The sequence below is a fragment of the Episyrphus balteatus genome, chromosome 1 (assembly GCF_945859705.1).
Source record: "Episyrphus balteatus chromosome 1, idEpiBalt1.1, whole genome shotgun sequence".
Classification (NCBI taxonomy): domain Eukaryota; kingdom Metazoa; phylum Arthropoda; class Insecta; order Diptera; family Syrphidae; genus Episyrphus; species Episyrphus balteatus.
The window spans coordinates 164,850,003-164,874,075 of record NC_079134.1 but is presented as its reverse complement, the minus strand read 5'-3'; the positions used below and the strand labels follow the sequence as shown (position 1 = coordinate 164,874,075).

General features: G+C 31.1%; 1 protein-coding gene across 2 annotated transcripts in view; it reads left to right on the top strand.

Moving 5' to 3' along the window:
• Positions 1-24,073, top strand: part of LOC129921076 (epidermal growth factor receptor) — a 126,068-nt gene that overhangs the window by 75,677 nt on the left and 26,318 nt on the right. The window contains exon 1 of one of the 2 annotated variants that reach the window (XM_056002721.1): positions 20,250-21,092. The exons of the other annotated variant lie outside the window; for it this stretch is intronic. Within the exon in view, the coding sequence (XP_055858696.1) occupies positions 20,813-21,092 (280 nt within the window). The 5' untranslated portion in view covers positions 20,250-20,812. Of the gene's footprint in view, positions 1-20,249; positions 21,093-24,073 lie in introns of those variants that run through there. 2 annotated transcript variants of the gene reach the window in all.

The window sequence follows — 24,073 nt, the reverse complement described above, 5'->3', positions numbered from 1 at the left end:
ACGAAACGGTCAGCCAACCGACCGAAGACTCTACGACGTTAATCTGATAAGAAATTTTTTAGAAAGACTAAAAGCAAGGCGGAGGAGATGCCCTTCGCGAGAGCACAAATAACAAATGACTCTGAACAACAACCTTCAGGCATCGCAATGATCATCATCACACAAAAGATCTTCAAAGAATTCTTCTTGTGTTTCAGCAGTGTTTTCTTTGCCTAAAGAGAGTCCGCATCTAACTGAAAAAGGATTAACGAACACGCTTTCGGGGGTCGTTCCAGGGAACACGAAGATAATGATTTGGAATTTGCACGATCGACTGAATAACTGATCGAGAGGATGCCAAAGAGAAAGATGAAGATGCGAGGTCGTTTGGTGAAGACTTTGAAGTCGGTATCTATCGGAGTTCGGTATTTATGAGAAACTGAATTTTTAGACTGTAATCTTTTTTCTACCAGAGCCGAGCGACAATGAGCGGCTTTTAGAACTTTTTTGAAGACACACAAGACTAATCTTCTTGACGACGACGATCGACGAAGACCTCTCTCTTCACTAAATCATAATTCGTGACCACAAATTCAAACGAGGAGCACGATCACTAAATGGATGATGTTTTTTTCTCCTTTTTTCTTTGTTAAGTCTTTTTTATTATTTTTATGGCTAAACCACTTAGGAATTAGTGAAGGATGCTCGAAAGCAAAGTTAAAACAAAACCTTTTTACATCGCGTAAAGAGTTTGAAGCTGGGCTCAGAGAGTCTGAGACGCAAATATACGCGCAATAACATAAGTTACCGCGAGCTCTTCACTTACAATAACAAATGCGACATCGACTACGAACTACGACGATAACGCATGCTAACCCAAGTCTGTTGACATTTTTTTGTTCGTTTTTTATTTTTTAGTTTCAAGAGGTGAGAAGGCTCGTGAGTTTGTGGCGCACTTCATAGCCTAAAACACTTTATGACTTGCATTGATGATCGCGCCGTGTAAACATACACCAAGAGTATATTGTTATTCATCTGCTTTAGAACATGGAAGCAGTTGAAGATGAAGTTGAAGAGTGCAAGCAATATAATCTTTTGGTCGTCAGTTGTTGTCGTGAATAGACCATTGGAATGCACATTAAAGTGTTGAACCACTTAGGATTGGATTTGAGACGAGAGGGTATAAGGTTATTAAGAAAAATACAAAGAAAATGAAACGATATTTTAATAGTGTTTACTTTGGAAATACTTGCAAACGGGTATCGAATGAATGAAGATTGTTAAATTCTGTGAAATGACTGGTTTTTTTTTTGAGACATTTGAAGTTCTGGGTTACTAAAAATGTTAAAGTTCAACAAGTATTCAAATTCCAGCAAGCTGCTTGCATTGTTAAGAATTCTCGAGGTTAAGAAATGAAACATTTCTTCAAAATGTCAATTGTATACTGAAAGTTTCTAAAGAAAATCAAATGCAGCTGAAATTTTTTCATTATCAAAGAAGAGTGAAGTTTCAGCAAATTCTTTAAATTGAGTTTCAAGTCTCGCTTTAACGAAAGAGAAAAAATATCAAGTTTACTCGAAACCATCACAAAGAAGTACTGAAAAAATCAACATTTCAATAGATAAAAAAAGCAGTACTTAAAGAGGTAAATGTGAGCTTGTATGTTCCCTAATAACTTCTAAACTACTTATCATAATTTGCTTAATAAGGTGTTTTTAGAAGCGTCGTACTTGCTAGCTGGTTATAAGCTAATATAGCGCCATCTAGAGGTAAACATAATAAACTATTCGAGGTTTAGCTTCTGAGTTTTTTTTTATCTAAATAATATACAATGTGATTAAGTATTTCCCTAGACTTACTTAAGGTGTATTTTACTAGTTCATGGCGCTTTTTTTGCAGATGGCGGTACATAAGAGACCTTTTACATATCTTATAACCAGCAAGCAAGAAAGACGCTTCAATCGATACCTCATTTAACAAATTGTGATAAGTTGTTTAGAAGGTATGAAGGAACACATACGCTCACATGCCCAAAAACCGACAATTTTTCGGCTTATTAAAGTTTTGGCAAATATTTTAGGTCATTATCCTGAGGAAACAGTAGCTTCCTAAATATTAAGTAAAAAGTCACTCAATACCTCTTTTCCAAATATTCATATTTCCAGTCTTTTCAACGGCTGATTACTCGCACAATATCAATTTCTTACATCATTTCTTGATTTCAGTTAAAAATTTGTTCTGATTAACCAGAACACTCTCTGTAAATAATGTTATTTTATATATCTGCAAACTAATTTAATGCTGTTTCCACCGGAAGAGCAAGAATAAGATAAGCCTAAACAATCGATTCATTGATACACTCACTGCCCACACGTGTATGATTACGATAGTCTTCCTTTTTTTTTGCATGAAATTGAAGAGCCATTTTGCTTTTATCGAAGATAGTGTATTTTCGTTGATCTTCCAGCTCGTCATCAGTCGTCACATTGAAAATCCCTTTCGCGATGAATGGTTGCCATTAATTGGCTTAGAATTTATATCGTAGGTATATTATACTCGTGTTGGTTAATGGTTAAAGAATCACAAGCTATAAAATCGCAGCTTGACTTTTGTTGGTAATATTGTCAATGTGCTTTTATATGAACCAAAAAAAAAGAAAAAAAAACCTACCCACGGTATTTCGATATGCGAACCCTTCAATTAGCCAAACAACCATGTTGACTTCGTCGTTCTACCTTTGAGTTAAACAAAGTATCTGTTTGCCTTGTGGCCTGGGTAGACTATCGCACGAACTATCTTCATTCCACGAAATCCGATTACAAAACCTGAGAGCACAATTTAGATACTTTTGTTTTGCTTTTTTTTTGTTTTGTTTGATAGGATTTTTGTTGTATATTTGGCTTAACGCGCGGGTATTTTAATTTCAGTGCGATAATTAAAGAGGAACAGTCTAGAAAACTGTGGGGGCTTGAGAGGGAGGTTACAGAATTTGCTTAGCTTAGCTATTAAAACCATTCGGAACTATATTTTTTTTTAATGCGTTGAATCGAATTTATTTGAGTTAGGTACTTCGCATTTAGACCATTCTCCAACCGCAAAATAAATATAAAATTTGTTTTTATTAATGTTTGCTTATGGTCAAGTAATGGAATTTTAAAAACTTTGGCGAAACAAAAGTCAGTTTTTCACTTTACTTAAAGCTTCTAGAGCAAATACCTGCAACCAAGAGGTAGGCAGATTCGCACTTTGTGTTACATTTTGTATTCATAATTTTGTATGCCTGGACCGTTCGCTGCTGGAGAAGAGCACTTTGTAGTTTTTTTTTTTTTATAGACACTGAGCAAACTTTTAATTACCATGTAAACAATACAAAATGGGTTTTGTTTGCCCACAGAATAGGTCGGTGTTTCCTCTGGTGTTTCGGTTGACACAACAAAAGCCATGTGAGGCTAATAACACGGCTTTAAAAAACATTAAACTTTAACGAGATTTTGCGAACCAAATCACACTTTGAGAGTAGTTTTTTTTTATTTACCATGAAAAGGTTTAAAAAAGGGGGTCAGAAGGGAGTGAATGGATTATTATTATTTGGGGCAATGAATGTAAAGTATTGCCAGGTAAATTTTTGTAAAGCTTTTCGATCTCTCTCTGAAAGTCGGTGAATATCTTTTGATGTTGATGTGTTGTTGATTTATCACATCTATATTATTGTTTAGCATCCTGATGTATGATGATGAAATGGATTTCATGGAATTTTTTTGATTTTATTTTGAGCTTTACGGAAAAAGTTGCGGAAACGAACAGCCTCCAACAAACCTACTGGTCTACGCAAATATGTACACACCTTTCCCTAAGAAATTCTTTTCCATTTAAGGAAACCGCTTTTAAAACTTATGAAATATAGAAATAGAAGGCTAAAAGACATTTTTTGTAACTCTTTCGAGGTAGCATTTTGCTGAGCTAAAAAATGTAAGATTGTAAACTTTATAGGTTTTAAAAATCCCGAAATATTCGTTTTTGGTTTTATCATTAAATGAAACTAAATATCTTCTTAAATAAAACCGTTTCCCAACAAATGTTTTGGCGCCATTTAACAAATAAAATTCCATAAATCTATTTATCATTTTATATTTAAAGCAAAGATATATGTAGCTACCTTTTTCCATTTCCAAGTTAACCCTAAAAATTCCAATGAATTTTATAAATTCAATAACATTCCCCTCCATAAAGTAATTAAGTCTCATATTTGCACAACAAATTATAAGAGTCCCCTATTCCGGTACTGACATTTTATTATACTTTATGTGGGGCATATTACATACAAAACTCAATCAAGACCACCCGATCGATCGTGCTAAATCTGCTCGCATATGATCGATCGATTTCTTTTCTTCAAAAAGAAATATAAAATCAGGCCACGTGAATATGAGAAAAAAGGGGGAACATTCAATCCCTTTTTGTCGATTATTAAGAAATTCCAATTTCAAATTAAGAAAAAAAAATTATTAAAATTAAAAAACATGGCGCAGTCCTCTTTCAAGTTACATAACAGAAACTAAATTAACGCATTCGTTACACCTTTCTTTCCATTTTGGCAGTTTTTTTCTTTTATTTTCTGATTTTAAACAAAAGTCTTCTAGAAGTGGCACTTGAATTATGATCCTTTTGTTTCAATTTGTGTGTTTCTTTTAAATTCCAAAAGAATATACAATAAGGATCAAAACCACTAGAGTCCTAGAGTGATGGATTGTTCATTTACACGTTTCGTTTTTGGCTCTCATGGAGATAATCATGATTTCAAGGACAAAAGGATAAAAACCTAAAACACTTCATTGTCTTCGAGTATAACACGCACTTGAAAATGATATTTTTTCAAAGTTATTGAAAACTGTCTATCAAAAAAAAAAGACAAAAAACCAATCCAATTGCCGACCTGTCTTATAGATTTCTTTTTTTTTTTTTTTTTGTTACAAAGGACACTCTCTCATCTATACCCTGTCAAAATTAAGGTCGCTCACCTGCTTTGCGCCAGGAGAATAGGCTAGGTACTTGAAAAATTCAAAATTCAATAGAAAACTGATCCGATCCGACGGTGAACTTGTTCCTTTCACTCCCAATAGGCATGGATCCATCGACGAAGGCGAGAGAAATGAAAGATGAAGCAAAAAAGTATTGTCCGAAAAAAACAAAAGAAAATAGAGAACGTAACGAACTGAAAGATCGAAGAAAATCACATGGAAAGCCATCAATTTACAATCCCATAAGAGTCAAGAAGAAGTCCTGCAGGGTTACGTTGCGGGGAACAACACAAGACGCAACCTTTTTTTTTTTGAAAAGACTGATTTTCGATACTTTTTGGATTCTCAATTCCATTTTTTGATTCGGCAAAGTAGAAAAAGGAAAAAGGTGAGAGGAGAGAAGATGTGCGCAAGTCAAGAAGACTTAAGAACTTGGATTGGATTATTGATGATGATGAAGAGTAGAGAAATCCAAGAAGTGGTGGATGGCCTAAGGTGGTGGCGGTGGCGCATCAGTATTTATCATAATTTGACAACCATACATGGATTCAGAGAAGGGACCATACAAAAAGCAAAGGATAATGAGTGGCGACTTTTCAAAAAATCAAAAACAAAAAAATGCCTGAAGGAAAATACAAAAAAAAAGAAATATTCAAAATAAGCTGACCCCAGAGAATGATTGATTTGATGGTAAAACAAAACGTTCGCGCGTTGTTCAACCCATCCATCCAACTATCCATAGTCTTAGAGCTGTATCGTTGAGGTTTGTAAAAGGCTTCTAAAGTGCACGAGCATCAGCAAACAATAAAGTATAAAAGAATTCCTGGATGTAGTACCATAGTGATGATCATGATCACGATTATAATCGCGTGTATTGTTCTATTGCGACGAAGAAGGTAAAGTCGAAGACGCCGCCGACGACGACGAAGAAACAGTTTAAGTGGTTCTTGACCGCACGAGAAAAGTTACGACCATGATAAGACTTTTTTTAATGGATGCTTTTTTTTATATAGCACACAGCTAGTCAGAGCGTTAGGATGAGTCGAAGAGTGTTTTTTTTGTTTTTGTTTTGAGGCGATATGCGCAATGGGAGGAATAAAATAGTCGTTCGTCGTGCTATGTTGTTTGACTGGAGTATAGATTGGTTTTAGATCGGGTTTTTGGCTTTAAGGTGAAGTTTGAGTGATGTTCTGAGAAATTTTTATTTGATTATCTTTGAATTTTATATTTTAAGAAGAGTTATTGGATTTTTTTTCATTAAAACAATGTATAAAAGTTCAAAAATAACTTTTTATCATTACCTTTTTATCTTAAAATTATTTGGAACCTGTACTTTTTATGTCAGGTTAGTCAAAGTCTCAAATAAAATCAATATATAAGTTAAAGAGTTGGTAATCTAGTGAAAATTGAAAAGCAATCTTCACTTTTTCGGAAATTGAATTCAAAGGGAATTGGGGGAAGGCATTTTAAAGTTGACAATGAACATTACTTGAAACCATAAGAGGACTTCATTTTCAAACAAACCTTCGTTACAAAGGTTTTCCCGAGTTACGCGCCAGAATTGCATTTTCTTCAATTTCACGATTGTTGCGGAGAATTCAAAAATCTTATTACCCATGACCATTAGCCGAAGAATTTTATCCACAAAATAGGTTAACTGATCTTTAGCCATCTTGCTAAAGTAAATTTTTCAGTACCACATAGAAAAATTGGGACTTTACATTTTATAATGTTAATGTATTTGTTCGTTTGCGGCAGAAATTTAAAGATCCACTTTATTCCCGCAAACTAGTAACACCATACACAAGATAGTGGTTAAGAGATGGAAGAAGCTTTTTTCATGAACTCCTGACCTTTGTTGACCAATCTTTGAACAGTTCTTCAATATTGACCTAAATTTCGTTCAAGAACAATGTAAAATAAATGTCTTCATTACTTTGTCTTAATTTGAATTTGATATCAACTAGTTGGCCAGAAAAGCTTCTTATCATATTTCGTAAATAACTTTTAAAAACTGTTTGTAACTTCCTTTTTGATGAACTTCAGGTGCTGAGCATTTCTTCATTCGTTTTGGTATCGGTACTGGTATTATTGAACTTTTATTTGGTTTCGTCATTAGTAGAGTAACAATTGCCAAGATATTGAAACCTGTGTAGTGTGGTACCAGTTGATCAGAAATATTTTTTGGCAGGATATTGGAGCTCTGAAAGTCATAAATTTCAACACTTTACTATTGAGCGTATGTATTGATCTACATTTGAGGACTAATCAGTAGTGGTTCACAAGGTGTAAAAATGATCAATATGCTAGGATGAAGAGCAGAAACCGCTAGTTCAGCGTCGAATATCTTTTCTTAAAGTTCTTTTTTATACTACATAATTATTTTTAATATTTTCTTGGGAACCTAAGGAAACATATGCATCAAACTGCATTAAGCCTTCTTTTTTTGAGAACTTCCTCCTTTCCACTCTCCGTGAAAAACCGTGAAAAAATACTCAGAACTACAAGGTTTTTGGATTAGTTGATGCAGTACCTCGTTTAGTGTCATATGTGAAAAATCGGCTTGTTTGAAGTCTAGAAGAATGCCCTCAAGTTTTTCCGCATGACTGTCCTTCAGTGCTTTGATTATGTTATAATCTCAATCATGATACTCAGAGTCCAATTTTTGTACTTGACTTAGATCTTAGATTCAAGAAGTCTTTGAACACTTCACTGAATGAAGAAAGCTGCCTTATTTCGACCTTTATTTCCACTGCCGTTGAATGTTTTTTATACTCTAAAAAGCTAGTCTTTGTCTGAGAACGAAATTGAAAAATAGTCAACGTTTATGCAATTTTGATAAGAAGCATCGTTTTTGCTTTCTTAGCAAACGAAGAGGTTTATAGTGTTGCTGTTTTTTTGCAACAAAACTAATAAAAAGTAACAATTCGATTTAATGGGTGTATCGAAGGAATTCCTTGTCGATTTCATCAGACCCGTTACATAAATATATTTTCGCTAAATCAAAAATAGACAACACGAATCTTAACACTAAACTTTTAATTAAAGTACGTATATCTTTATGATTTGATAAAGTCTATGGTAAGTGTTTTTAATTTCCATTTAAAAATTGATTTGTTTTTGATAACTCGCCGTCACACCTTTTTTAAATCAAACACACAAGACAAAAAAAAATATCTATATCTCTCCCAATAGCTGCTATTAGTAAGAAAATGGTAAAAAATAATTTACAACACCTTATCGAAATGTGAATGTCCGTAGAGTATAATACAAGTCCTCGCACACGTCACTTGCATGTGCATTGCATATAGTATTTATACCTATACCTGGCGCTATGACCCATTTTGCATCATGCTGTCTTGACACCTTGGTATAAGACCAGCAGTCTTGTGTTATAGTAATACCGCACTAGAGCATACCATTCGAAGTACTATAACTAATACCCCAAGCTAATTCGAAAGTAGTTTTCTTGAAGAGAACAAAAAACCAGAATATCACACTGAGAGATACCAGAGGAGATTCTGGGACGATGACGACGGTTGGTGGTACCGATCGATTCGTCATACGTCATCTTAAGAGGTTATTTTTTTTTTTTCGCTCTCCATCATCTTTATGGATTTCGGCAAATTTCATAGCGTGTTGCATCGTTCTCTAAGAAGATCCTTGAATCCATCAAAAAAAGAAAAATAAAAGACCTCTCTTGCTGATTGAAATTGAAAGACAATGGCACGCCTCTTGAGTTTCTCTCCTTTCGGTCTTTTGTCTTCAAAAATTCAAGTAGAGAAGACACTGATTCCTTCTTGGGTTTCGGTTTCACAGAATCAATCGGATAGTTTGTTAAACCAGCAGGAGATCACTTCTTAGCTATAGCTTGTGTGTCTCTCGTCGTCTACCTGTGTTTTGTATCTTCAAAATGGATTTGGTAGTTTGTATCTTTTTTTTGGTATTTTTCCTCTGTTCCTTTTGACAGGTGGAATTTTGTTTTACGAAATTGAAATAAATTGTTAAAAATGACAAAACTTAAGATTTGGTTATACACTCTTGGATTGGACCTTAAGATGGAAATATTTATTCCCAAGGTTCTTAATACTATTTTTTATAATTCTTTTTGATATAAAAAAAATTTTTTTTTTAGATTTATATCTTTTTGAAAAATCATAACTAATTATTTTTTATGTTTTTTTGTATCATTCCAGGTAAGGACATCTCGCCCTGACAGTTTAACACTTTTTTTTAATGGGTAAAGTCATGGACTCTGACTTATGATCGTTAAAAAGTTGTGATAGGGTGATACAAAGTTGGAGAGTTAATAGAAATGCTAATGAATTGCTAGCATTTAAGGAATTTTTAGACATAAAACAGCTGGGGTAAGTGATAATTTGTTGTGTCTACATGAAACTTGAGTGTCACATATGGCCGGTGATGATGAAGAGAAGTGTAACACATAATTATTGTGGTCCTTTTTTCCATGGAACTATTTTGGGTGCAGACTGCAGATTATACACCATGTGGGGAATTCCGGAAGATCAAATACACTTGTTGCTTTTATGGTGTTCATAAAAGTGTTTAAAGAGGTTATAATTTAGTTGCAAATGAAATACCACCTGGAAATCAGCTAATTTTATAGCTAAAAATTTAGTAAGGACATACCTACTTACGTGTTAATGAGATGAAGATGGTAGATAAAATTTCATGAATCGGGGCTTGATTAGAAAAAATGGATTGTAATTTGTTAGAAGTCTCTAGTACTTAGACTTGATTGGACTTAAATGCTAAATTACATGTTTTTAAGTGCAGTTTTTTGTTTAAAACATTTATCTCTTGGGATATTTAGTATATTAAAAATGGTTTTTTTGGAACCTGATGAAGAGAATTTTTTGATCTACGCAAAACCAAACCGAAATTTGGTGCCTAAAGAAATAGATACTTAAAAAAATAATAATTTGAAAAAAATATCCCTTATATCATTTTTGTGAGGAAACATTCAACATTAAAAAGGTTTAAATTTGAGAACTTTCCGAAAACCTTCAGTTAAAAAGAAATAAAGTGAATCTTTAAATACGGATTTTCGTTCTGAAAACAAGTGTTATTTTAGAACTGTCTTAAGTTTTATAAAGTTATCTAAACCATTTTTGTTTGAATTGTTCGTAGTAATGGCTGATTAATAAATTCTTCATAACCAAAATGTCGATTTTTTCAATATTTACTATTTGGTAATCGATTTCCTGTACAATCTTGATTTTTCAATTTTTTCTTTTAGTTTTTAAAGTAACACAAGGATCTGTAAAAAAATTGGCTGTCCAATATTTCAATAATTTTTTTGGGGGTCTATAGGTAACGAAAACCTGTAAGCTCTTAATATTGGAGTCAAATCAAAGCTGAAGGCTACTCCATACAAAGTGCAATTTTTTTGAAAACTGTAGGTATGTGAAATCCATATAAAGAGTGCATTTTTCAGTCTCAAGCCTTAGACCTGAGCCCTGTATAATTTCGCCTTATCTAATTTCTAAAAATATTTTATTTTTTATTTCAAGAGGTTTTAGACCTACAAAGCTGTGCTTACGCTCAAATTATAGGTAGGTACCAAATTTTATCTTCCTTATTTGGTTCTTATTTGGTTATAAGAAAAAAGTCCGAAAATTTTGTGGTTTTTGGCGTACCACACTACTTAAAACATTTCAAAAAAAAATTAGTACAATGTAATTTTCTGCGACCTAGTATGTCTTTAATGACTGGCCTTTTTGTCATAATTTTTCATGCAAAAAACTTCATTATATTTAAATTTAAAGTTTTGGATCAAAATCGATCCTAAAACGGCTCTTAGAGCTCTTAAGTAATATAGCTAATAAATATGTAGAAATTCTTTTTAGCTACAAATTTTGTACTTAAAAGTTTAGAATAAGTTAAAAAACTTTTCACATTCTTTTCGAGATATGCCGATCAAAACCTTAGGTCAAAACTTCAAGTAAAATAAATATCTAAAGACTATCATTTCGACTGTTGAATTTTTTTAGTTATAAACGATTTCATATTTTTTATTTTTAGTTATAAACGATTTGATATTTTTTAACATACAAATTTTCTATAAATACCGTTTCTCACAATAAATTCGACTTTTTTTACTCAGTTTGCAAATCAAATTCACCTTTAAGTTTCACCTTTAGTACTAACATACATTTTTTGTTGACTTCTTGTCTTGTGATTCACATTATTTTTATCATGACAGTTTTTTCTTATTCACAGAAGTTGAATTAAATTTGAAAATGGGTGAATTTGATTTACAAATCAATGAATTAAAGCTCAAAAATGGTAATTTCAATTTTGGTTTGTTTATTTGCGGAAGCTTGTGGTCTGAAATACTTATTACTAGAACTTGTTGAGTTAAATATTTTGCTATTCAATTTAAACTTTGGAACTATTCATATTTGATAGGAAGTTTTATTTTCAAAAACTCAAAAACAGTCAACTCCTTCTAAGTTGATCTTCCTCTTAGTCAAATTTCCATCGTCTAACTCGAAATTGGTTTTAAGCATTTTTCTAATACATAATTTTATTTATTATTTTTCGACCAATTTTTTTTTTTTTTGATTGATGTTGGTACTAATTATTTCAGCTGACAATAAAACCCTCTTCAATATTTAGAAGAGAGCTTTTACATTATTTCAATTACAACTTCATTTCCTGCATAATCCATTTATTATTATTTTTCTAACAAGCTCGATTTTCACCTCATTCAACCTCATTGAAAGATTAACTAACAACAAAATACCTAATTGACCTCAATTATTGTAAACAAATTAGTGATTTCATTCTTCAGTTGTTCTATATAAACTGTGCGTAACTTTGCCTCAAGTAAAATACAAGACAGGTCTTCAAAACAGTAACCCCTTTGGCTGTCTCCAAAAGATTGAGGATTCTTCCGTGCTCAAAGCAGAACAATTACAAAAAAGTTTCAATCTAAAAAAAAAAAAAAAACAGAAGACTGCGACAAAAGTCCATTTAACCTCGCATCGGACAAGTCCAAAAGAAACCCACTTCGCCACCATCAATTTGCCTCTTTCGTTTGATGGTTTTTTTTGTTGTTAAAAACAATTTGCACAAGAACACGATCTTTAAGTGTACGCGACCTAACATATTTTTCCTCTTTTTTTTTTAGCATTTGCTGATTTCTTGGACTTTTCCAAAGAAACTTCTTCAACTGTCTAAACAAATGTTCATACCAAATAAAAAAACAACCTTTTACCAATTCAAACTTATATATGTAAAGGTTCATATGGAAAAGATTCAAAAAGTGGTTCCACTTACAAAATAAGAAAGACTTAAAAAAAAAAAAGAAAAGAATAAAACAGAAAATTGTTAGCATGACAAAAACGTGTGTTTGCTTAAAGAATTTGTGTTCTCGTGATTTTGTGTTTTGTTTCTCTTCTTTTTCTTCTTCTCAATTTCATTTCTTGTTTTATTCTTCTTCTTTTTAAGATTATTTGAAATGAATAAAAAAAAAAAAACGATAAAGATAATAGAGGAACACCACCACGAGATGACCACAAAGTAAAAAAAAAAAACCAAACCATCATCATTGCAAAGAGTTCAGAAAAGAACACTCTACACTACAACAATACTTACTACAAAGCCCGACTTGAAATGTGGGTTGGAGATAGATATGTGGACGCTATCCAGCATTTCTATCCACTTTAGACGAACACAAGAGGGCGGGAGGCCTTCTCTCTACCAGCACATCGCAGCATCCAGTAGAAAACCAAATCGAAGAACGATAAACGTTTCTTCGGAAAAATGCCAGCTACAAGTTTGGGTTGACCTGTGTTTTTGTGAATACCAAACACATCTCTCTGGCGGACACAATTGAAAACCTCTGAGAGGTTGTTAATACTACGTCTTGGTCGCATATTCTTATTTTTTAAACGAGATGTGTCCATTGGGAAAGAAAAATTAAGAAAACGGGTTGAAAGCCTAAGCTATTCTAAATTTTTTAAATTTTATAAAAATCTATTGAGTCGTTCTAAAAACTTTGAATAGAAGCTATAAAATAGATGGTTCGAACCCTTTATAAAAAAAAAAAAAATAAAAAATTCCAATACAAGACAGCGAGAAAATAACTCAGGGACAACTTTATTTCTGGTACATTTAACTATATTTCTGGTTAATTTAACTAGTTTCTAGTATACATTTAACTATATTATGTTTAATTTTACCAGATGTCAAGTTATTGTTTTTTTTTCGTTTAAAGTTGAAATCAGTTCAACTCAGTCAAATTCTTATCAAAAAGCTTGTAAAAGTTTTAAGATGACGAAAAACGTTATCCTTTAAGATGCAACCCTTCTCCAAGTAAAACACTGACTTCCTTTTAACTAAAGGGGGTATCAATTTTTTCCGAATCCACTAACAGACCTTCTTTTAGAAGTGAAAAAACAAAACAAAGCCTCTTTGCCCGACTTGATGCAAACTCCAGAAGGTTCAAGACGCGCTCTGCGATGCCGTTTGTTTTTGGCCCCTTTTTTGAGTTTTTTTCTTTTCTGCGCGCGACAATCACAATTCCGTAGCTTTTTTGCTGGGTTGACTTGGCTAGCTTTGTAAAGGCGTGCCAATGAAAACATGGTAACGAGTACGAGGTACAAAGTGTTTTGTTATTGATTTGCCCAGGCATATAGAGTTGGGCTTTTTTTGATCTTTTTCGAACCAATTTTCGTTGTTGTTTTGGTGTTATTGTCAAAAGGATGATGACGATGATTTACAGAAGAACGAACACAAAAAAAAAGTGTTGAGGCACGGCTCTTGGGTGTCTTTTGATTGGGATTATATTAGTTTGTCGCCAAATCAAACGAAAGAAAGAATTGGTGCAAGACGCAATATTATATAGTCTAAACAGAGTTATACCGACTCTTACAACAGAAAAAAAAACCAAGAAAAAAATCAAAAAAATAATGTATCTTAATGTGGAGCACGAACAACAATCCATGGATTGGATATACTTTCATGTTGCTGTTTTGAGTATGCGCGCATATGGATAGTATCACGTTTGTTTTAAATGATTGTTGTTGATATAGAGTAGGTATAGAATTGCGAGATTGGGATTGGCGTACAAAATATAATGATTCGCAAACGCGAACTCGTTCAGGCAATTTAAAAGGAATGTTTTGATTGTTTTGTGATTATTATGAGACAGACACACAAAAAGATATAGCAAAGCGATGAAAGTTATGAAATAAAATTATATTATAAACATCGATTTGATGGATTTTGGATTGTGAAAGAGAATGGAAGTGAAAGATTTGTGTCGTATTGCTGGCACACAAGGTGCTGACAAAACAAGCAAAACATTGGAAGAAATGGGGAAAAATCTACGATTTCTTTAAAATGGAAGTGTGAACACTCCAAGAGAGATCTATTATACCTATACAGTCTAGAGACAAGGAATTTACATTCATTTTTGTTGAAACATAAATTTGCTAACAGACAAACCTTTCTTAAAATTTTTTTGTGAGATTTTTTCCTCTTCAAGGAATTTTTTTTTATAAATTTTTGATTATCAGTGAAAAATTTTTTTTTTAAAACCATTACTGTTGCTTTATGTTGGTGAAAACTACATTAATAGATGACTTTTATTCCAATATCAAAACTATTTTGTTCGGGAAACAATGTTGAAAACGGTGTTTTTGAACTTCCTCAAAAACCTGAAAAGTAGATAGAAAAATTCTAATAACATCTTGAGAATCAGCGAATTGAAAACCTTGAGAAAAAGAAATCACTATTTCCAGAACATAATTTTTCGTTATCAGTGAAAATGTTACTTTTTCTTTTTTTTTCTTGGAACAGATCCAAATAAACCTTTGCTGTTGTCTTATTATGGTCAAAGCAAACATAAAGCTTACTACGTTTCGATATCATAATTATTTTGTTTGGAAAACAATGTTGACAAGCTTAAAAACGGAGTTTTCGAACATTCTCTAAAACCTGTGATTTTAGAAAAAAAAAAAATAATACCAGATTTTGAATCAGCAGATCGAAAACCTTGAGTAAATTATGTTATTTTTTTCAAGAACAATGTTATTAAGGTTTCAAACGATTTTCTTGGACTTTCTCAAAAAACCTGAAATAATAAAAAAAATTCTTAGACCACATTCAGAATCATAAGTTCAAAAACCTTTACAAAAGAGTATCTCTCCAGAACAGAATTTTCATTTATCAGTGAAAATGTTACTTCTTTATTTTTGTCTGTATTAAGCAGTAGCGAAGAGTAACAGTGGTAGTCAGTACTAGGAAAACGTTTTTCTTGAAATTAAGTAGTTTAAATTTAAAAAATTCACATGTCAGTATCATGTTGTTTTCCATTTTTTATGATTTTTCAATATTATCCATTTTGTCAAAATTTCCCTTTACTTTCAATCCCATTGCCATCATAACACATAATCAAATAAAAAAAAAAAAAACTTAAGTCATAACCCCAAACAAACAAATGAGCGATATCACTTTAGCTGCTGCTGTGACTGCTATACCAACTACCCACTCGAGTAACTGCTACAATTTTTTTTTATTTGAAAATAAAAATACATAAAAAAAAAGAAATAAAATAAAATTGAAAAAAACCGCCTTAAGTTCACAATCACAACACAAATCCCGCATGTATAACATCGAACAAGCTATACAAACGAAGAAGAAGAAGATCACGAGCTGAACTCATCTTCAGCACATCTTCTTGTATTTTTTTTATAAGAGTTAATTCCCCATCGATCGTCGTTTCAATCTCAGCTCAAAACACACCCGCACTTCATGTCTTTTTCATATAATATTATGCCCATGGGCCATGGATGCGGTTTTTGTGTTATTGCATCTTTTTTTTTCTTTTGGTTCGGGATGACATTTTCAGAGAGTAGTTGTTTTGTTGCATGCAATCTTCTTTGAAAAGAAAAAGATTGGGGGTGCAATTTTTTTTTTTTTGAAATCTTAAAAATACCTACACACGAAACCATAACTTACCTAACAACAAAATTTAACTCTACACACAATAATCCCACACATATAGCAGAGGTGTATAATTGTTTGATTGTGTGAATTTGTTGATGAGAGAGTATTTGTGTTGTTTACAGAGTTTACCTGTCTGCATGGTTGGTAAACTTCACTGCTTAAACCTTCTTTTGAAAATTTTGAAAAAAAACAACAAAAATGGTTTCACATAGATATAAAACACATACCAACAAACTAAACCTGGTAAAGGTAAATTGTTTTCAGAGAGAGAGTATGTTTTTTTGAGGAGAGTTTGTATAGTGACATTATTGCCAACTCTTTTTAAATGTGATCTTTCGAATAAGTTACTTTATTCTGATAAGTGGACCAAACCACTCATAGAGGGTATCAAACCATTTATTAACTTTTCTCACCCGAAATTCATTGTGAAAAATGAAGTTTTTAAAACAACAAACTGTTGTTATTTAACTGTTTATCAAAGTGATTTTCTGATTGGCTATATTTTTTTAAACAAAACATTTTTGTATTTTATATTAACACTTTTTAAACAAATTATAATTATATTGTTTTATTCTCGTACAGCACAAAAACATATCTATTATATATATTAAAGTTTGGTTTTGTGTACGTTCGCTAACCGGCCACACCGACTTAATTCTTAATTTTTTTTTTTAAATCAAAGATGCATAAGAGGAGAAGGTTTAAGGTAAAAAAAAATTTAAGATTTTATAGGGTAAATAGGGGTAATAAGACATTGAAAAAAGAGGCTATTTTCTAAACGGTAAGTCGTAAAGAGTTGATTTTTTTTTTAAATGATAGACAAATTTATTCAATAGTTAAAAAAGGTATTGAAAAAATTCAAAAAAATTTCAAAATCAAGTTGTGAAGTTTTTTTTGCAGTCATAGACCTTCGACAAAAGACTTATTACAGGTATGCAAAATTTTGCACAGAAATTTGAGTTACACCATGAGAAAGATATTTAAAAAAAAAAATTAGGGGTCTAAAACGGATTTTTTTCATAGGCCCTGTATTTTGAAATAAAAATTTTTGAAAAACAACCTAATTTTTAGATACATTTTTGAGTAGTCTTTTATTTTTTTGGAATTTTTAAAAGTCTGCAAAAAATCTCAAATTTATAGGAAATATAGGTTTTAATCATGCGCATGCATGAGTATTTTGCATAGGCCACTTTTGCTTAAAATTTAAAAGTTAACATTTTTAAACTCATTTTATGAACTTTTCAAGTTTGGATCATCTTTTTCATTTGAAAATTAACTAATTACAGAATCGAAAATGAGAAATAAATATAAGAAATGGCGGAACGAAGTCCGCCGGGTCAGCTAGTAAAATATAAAATGATATTATATTTTATTGAAATTGTTAAACTTTGATATCTGGTTATTTTAACATGATTGTGGCTTATCATGTTATATTACACAAAACCTCGAACTATTGATAAATTTGGAGAAAAATGCTGCAATACATAAAAAAGATTGTTTTAAATAAAATGTTATCATCTTTAAACCAATATTTAAGTTAAAGAAAATAAATAATTGGTTCCAAGAAGGTATTCCTGAATTTTTACATGAACAGCATTTAAATGAAAATTGTTATTATTCGGTATAAAAAATGTACCAAATTCTGAGAGGCCAAATATGTTTTTGTTACTACCATTTTCTTTTCTTTTCCTGATAGAAATTTTAGAACATAAAAAAAGTAGATTTTGCATATTTTTTAAATCATAAAACTTCCCGAAATTTGAAATTCTGTCTTTTTTACATTAAATTTTAGTGGCAAAAATAAAAACAAAAACAGTTTATTGGGAAATATAACAATTTGCTTCTGGTGAAACTCGGATGGAAAAATTTCCATGTGAAACTCCTAGTCAGGCTGAATGAAAATTAAGATCAAGGATTTAATCAAAATCCAAAGGGATTTTGATTTAAAAAAATGGTAGAAGAAATTTTTTTTAACTCAAATAATGTTTTACCTACTTTTCTTTTGAGACACATAGCTATTTTTGTTCCTTTTGAAGAAAAAAAAAATTAATAGAGGTTTTGTTAATTTTTTTTTTTTATTTCCGGCTATTGAATTTTTTAGGTTTTTTGAAACAAAAGTTGTAGGTTATTCTTGCCTTATTTTATAAGTTTTTTCTTTTTTTTTTAGACTTTTTGAGAGTTTAAAGTAGGTATTAAAATTATAACGTCGCGAAAAACTGATGTGATGAACCATTTAAAAGCATGTAATTCGTGTCTTCAAAAATTTGGTAGGGAAAAAAATGTATATAAGTAGCAAAAGATGTCTTAAAATAATCTTAGCTTGTGTAAAAAGTGTAGAGTAAATTCCAAGTTAGAAATCTTAGTTTATTATGAAAGATTGCAAAATCATTTGTTTCTTAACCTCAGTTTAAAGATGTAACTTGTGTTTTGGTTTTTCATTGTAAAAACAATAAAATCACACCATAAAAGGGAAAAACATGTTAGTATCGATTTGTCTTCTTCTTCATACAATAAACATTTTGTTGTTTAAATATTACTTTTACAAATTGTATTTTGGAAATAAAACTTCAAAATGTTCGTCTGTCTAAATTTTATGAAGGAGCAAATAATAACGATCCTGTTTATCGACCGATTTTTTTACCTATTCTACTTCTATTGAATGTGGCTAATATTGATACTGAAAATTGTTTTGTAATAGTTCTGAAAATTTCAAACGAACTCTCGATTCTAAAAATTATAGCTAACAATATATAGAACAAAGTGGTTTCAGGGTATGCTTAATGCTATAAAATGTTTTTTTCGTAACCCAAAATATTTCTACAAAATAATTTTATAAATCTCCTTTGATGAAATTTGTTCAACACTTTTTGCTTTTATCTACAATAAACTGCTCCTTAAGCATAAAAAAAAAAAAAAAAAAAAAAACAAAACATTTCACACCAGCATTTTTGAGATACCTAAGATAAATTATTGCTCGTTGTATTTTAAAGCAAGCTTCTGAAAACCTTAGTTTCGATCCCCAAGTCATATTTTTCATTTCAAAGCTTCTTGAATACAATTCCCTTAAATTAATCGTATTTTCACTCTGTTTAAGATAAATTTCTATTATTAATTTTTTAAACCCAAAAAAATGAACATTAAAGAAAATAAGAATCTCAATTCCACCCCAGTTAGCAACCATACACCATCTACAGGTAACATAACAACTTCACAGGTAAAACGCGTTATGCTCTCCGCCAGTTACCTTTCTTCATCAATTCGAGCTATACTTTTCGAACAGGGATGAGAATGCTAAGCCCGAAAAGTGAAACATATTGCCAAAAAAAACGAAGTAGATTTGGAAAATATGTAGCAGATAATGAAAAAAAATATACATATAAAACAAAGGAGAATGCCCAAAAATAAATATATTTAAAAAAAATCCCAGCACCGATTTAAATGAGGCCATGGCTTGAAGGCGTATCACTCGTACATAACAAATATGAACTTTTTTCTCAAAAAGCCATCCCCTTAATTGCTATTATGATTTTTAATTTCAAATTATAAAGTGTTTTTTATTGCAAAACTATTTTCATTCAGGGAAGTCAGATTAACTTGGTCTTAGTTCCATGAGCAAAGATGTGCCATCTGCCATAAAATAACCTAAGATTGTTTTTTTTAAATGCCGCTGTCTATTTTATTTTATGCAAAATGCATGACCGGATCCACAGCCATTATGTGGATCTGGGCGGTTACATAAAATATTTGATATCTTGGATGGGTCTTTGATTTGGATGTATAAGATGTGAAATTCTTGCAGAGCCTAGTAAGCTATTTCACAAATAAAGTGCACTAACAATACATTTTTTTAAATGACTTTTTCGATTATCAAAAAATGAAACAAGACGACACATCTTAAATGAAATTTTGTTCCTTAGAAAAAATTTGTCAAACGAAGTAGAAATAGGTTGCTACGTAGCAAATACATCAAAATAAATTAATGAAGTAGATCTGCTACATATGAAGTAAATACTCATCTCTGTTTTCGAATATACAGACAGCTGTTTATTGTTCAACAATCTACTATGATTGTATAAGTGTTAGAAGATAATATAGAGGTAGTAGGTACAGAAATTATTACAAGTATTTGTGAGAGGTTAAGCGCGTTGAATTCAAACGATCACGACACGATCAGTTTTATCCAAAACGTATGAATGCGCAGACGCCGGGCTATATTATTTTCTGCCGCGCAACGAAATTAAAAAAAAAAAAAAAATAATTAAAAATATACCATTCAAAATAAGTTATATCGAAAACCTTTAGTTTGAAACACCAATTACGATAAATCAGCGGCTTTCAAAAACATAACAACACGATCGATCGTTTAAAAAAAAAAAGAATTTGAATTTGATGAAAAGTATCTTAATTATTGTGACCCGGAATTTTTTTTTTTTTTGGAAGATTGTTGAAATATAATCCCACATTCTTTATAGTGTGTTTGAACAAAACCTTGAGTGTTGTCCCAACTTAAAAAAAAAATAAGGAAAAAAGAGATATAAACGATCACTTGAAACTGGATCGTTAAAAAAATACAACAAAAATTCAAGTTTTATTTTTTTTTCAATTTTGTTCCGTCTTTTTTAATAATACTTAGTGCGTTACTCTAAGTTAACAGGCTTTTTGCATGTTGTCACTCTAAAAAAAGAAAACCAATTTTAAATTTAGTGAGTGTTGTACACGTACAAGTGTGTGTTTTTTGTTTGTATTCGATCAACAACAACAACAATTTATTAATTTTTGAAAGCAGAGTAAACAAAGAAAAAAAAAACTAAGTCACAATTTTGGATAATGTTTTCATGATGAAAGGATTACTAATTGTGGGACTATTGCTCCTTAATATTGTAGTAGAGTCCCAATCCGCTAGAGATCGTTACATACGAAATAATAATAATAATGGTGATGGAAATGAGAGGCATAGTGGAGGTGGCGGTGGAGGTCGAAAACGCCAACAACAACACAGACAACAACAATTACAATCGAGTAAACAATATCAAATGCAAAGGATTAGCAATAACAATTTGTCGAACGCACACACAAATTCTGAGGATAATCACACCGAATTCGTGAAGGGAAAAAGTAAGTTTTTTTTTTTTGTTTTTTTCTTGTTTGTCTTTATGAGGGATTTTGTCCTTGTATGTGTGTGAGGGTTCAAAAACAAGAAAAAAAGGTTTCTTGTGGACTTTGTTTTCGCGGAAGGAATGGCAATGTTAAGAAGGAATTAATTCAAGTTGTTTTGACGTTTGTTGTTGATCTTTTGAGTGGGAATAACATGGATGAATTTTATCATTTCTTCGCTTTTGACGAATACAATTTACCTACAAGTTTCTAATTGCGTCTTCTTTTGCTCGTTTCAATAAGATCATGATAATATCTTGGTAGTTGGCATATAAACATGAAAACCGCTAAAATACGCTCTCAAATGGTTATTCAAATATTGTAAAACAGTTTTAAAAAGTATTAAACAAAGAAATTATAGTCAGTTCTGAACGTACGTCCAAATTTCTGGGCTAAAAATAGTGAATAATTAGGCTAAAAGTATCATAGATGTAGTCTTTTAACCCTTTCGAACCCAAGCTATAAAAATCAATATTAAAAAATGTTGTTTCGGATCAAAAACATCACAACTAAGAAATATGAATAGCAAAAACTTATTTTCCAAAATAATAAATAGCAAAACTAATGTGTTTTTTTCATGTTACATGCAAGTAACATGCACTGCCTATGACCACCAAAAAAAGTCGGAGAACTGAGAAAATAACTTTTTATGAAACTATAATGTATGCTTCTTTTTCTAAGCAAAAGAACAAAACACTTTCTGCATTAACTTTTTTTATATTTTTTTTTTCAAAATTATGACCATATAAAAAAAAAATGTTTTGCAAAAAAAAAAAAATGTGAATTTCAGTCAATTTCTCGATAAAAAAAAAATTAAAGGTATGATATTTGACTAACTTTTTGTAATAATCCAGTAACTAGGCATTATTATCTTTCAATTAAGCCATCGTAACCTAAAAATTTGTTTAATTTAATATTTTTTACGAGTTTTTAAAAAAATGTTACATGAGAGTAACGCTGGGTCCGAAAGGGTTAACGGCATGTTTATACAAAAAAAACCTCGGATTATTTGGAGCTGACATTTTCTTGAAAAGGTTTAAAATACATAAATTAGTATCAGCTAATCCTTTCCTACGAAACAGGAAAACTTAAGATTTTCGTGGATTTTTAACTGAAAGTTAAATTGAGCTTTGTCTATAACACTTCAAGACCTTTTGTGGGAAGTTTCTTTATCAATCAAAAATTTTTTCTTATAATGTGTTACTCAATTCGGTTACTATTATACTTGAAAATCTATAGCTGTTGCCTAAAACGTTTGGAGGCAACTATTTATTGTAAGATATACCGATCCATTTTTTTTCCTAATGTATTTTAAAGTTGTATTTTTAGACTAATTAAACTTCCAATAAGGAAAATTCCTAAAATTTTACTATTCATTACTACTGTCATAAGGTTGATTAAGATTAGTGTCGAATATCGCCTTCTAAAATGAAATACTCGTGTAGGTGAATAAGAAACTTATGATTTGGTGAGAACACACTGTTCACAAACTTTGAACCATTTTTTCAAAAACTGAGAAGAAGTTATATTTTTTCAAATGTTTTGGATTTGCTTAATAAAAATATGAAATCAAAATTGTTTTATATCGAAACGTTGCTTGAAAATTCTAAATACAAAATTATACGAAACTATTTTTGAAGGCATTTGGCCTTCCTACCTATAGTCCATTGAAATGTTACAAAATTTTGACCGAACCTTGCATTTTGGGTAGGACAAGATTTTTTTGTTTTGATGTGTAGAGGAGATTAATGTGAGTATACAATCTAGTTTTCGGGGTTGAAAGCCCTCCCATTTGGCCGCCATCTTGGAAAAGTGGTGTAAACTGTTTTTTATCGATATCTTGCGCACCGTATGTCCCACAAAAAAATTGTCAAAATCGTTTTTGTAGATAATTTATTTTTCTATAATTTTGAATAAGGTAGGTACTTTTTTCTGTAAAACTGAAAATAAGAAAGTTATACTTGAAAATAGATGTACATTTTCAAGAAAAAAATCTTTCAGGGGGCTATAACTTTTTTTCTACAACTTTTATTGAAAAAATACTCATTACAGTTTTTATAGATCATTTAATTTCCAACAATTTTATGTGCTCATTCTGCAGATTTCGTTTATATAAAGCTGCTGCAATGGTTTCACAAAAAAAGGTAACAATTTATTTTTGTACTTTTATACAGGGTGAATCAGGAGCAATGCGCCAAAAAGCTAGAGCATGTAGGTTGGCTCGAGACAAGAAAAAAATCGTATTAGAGGGGGTCTATTCCCCTCCGTTTAGCAGGGAGGGGCAGTTTAAAAAAAAATTTACTTAATTTAAAAAAAAAATTATCAAAAATCAACGGTAACACCTACAATGACGTGCTACACCTTTTTGTAAAACCAAAACTCTAGTTTCTTACAAAAATTTTAAACAAAGCATATGGCATAGTTTTTGAAGAATTAATTTTGAAAATCAAAATTTTGAAAAAAAAAATTGAAAAAAAAAATTTTAAATAATTTTTTTTTCAAAATTTTATGTATGTACTATTTTAGTTTTTAAAATTCGATTCTCTTATTTATTAAAAAAAAAAAGAAAATAGAAAACCGGATTCAAAAATATCTTGTCAATTTCGAGAAATTACCTAACAAAAAACCAAAACTATTTTTTTCTAAAAAAAACCTCTATATTTTCAGTTTTTAGGTTTTTCTATTTCGGATAACTAGAGCCTTCTTTTTTAACTTAAACAAGATTAATAAGTTTTAAATCCTAGAATAATAATACTGATCAACAGTGGTTTTGCAATCTGAATTTTAGCAAATTCTAATAATATTTCAACTGCCGCGCCGCGCTGATTCCAAATTTGAAGTTTTTAACCACCACTTCTTTTGATATAGTAAACTCTGAAATAGGCCTAAGGCTTATTTTATCATCAAACTTGAGCTTCACCCAATACAATAACGACTTTCAA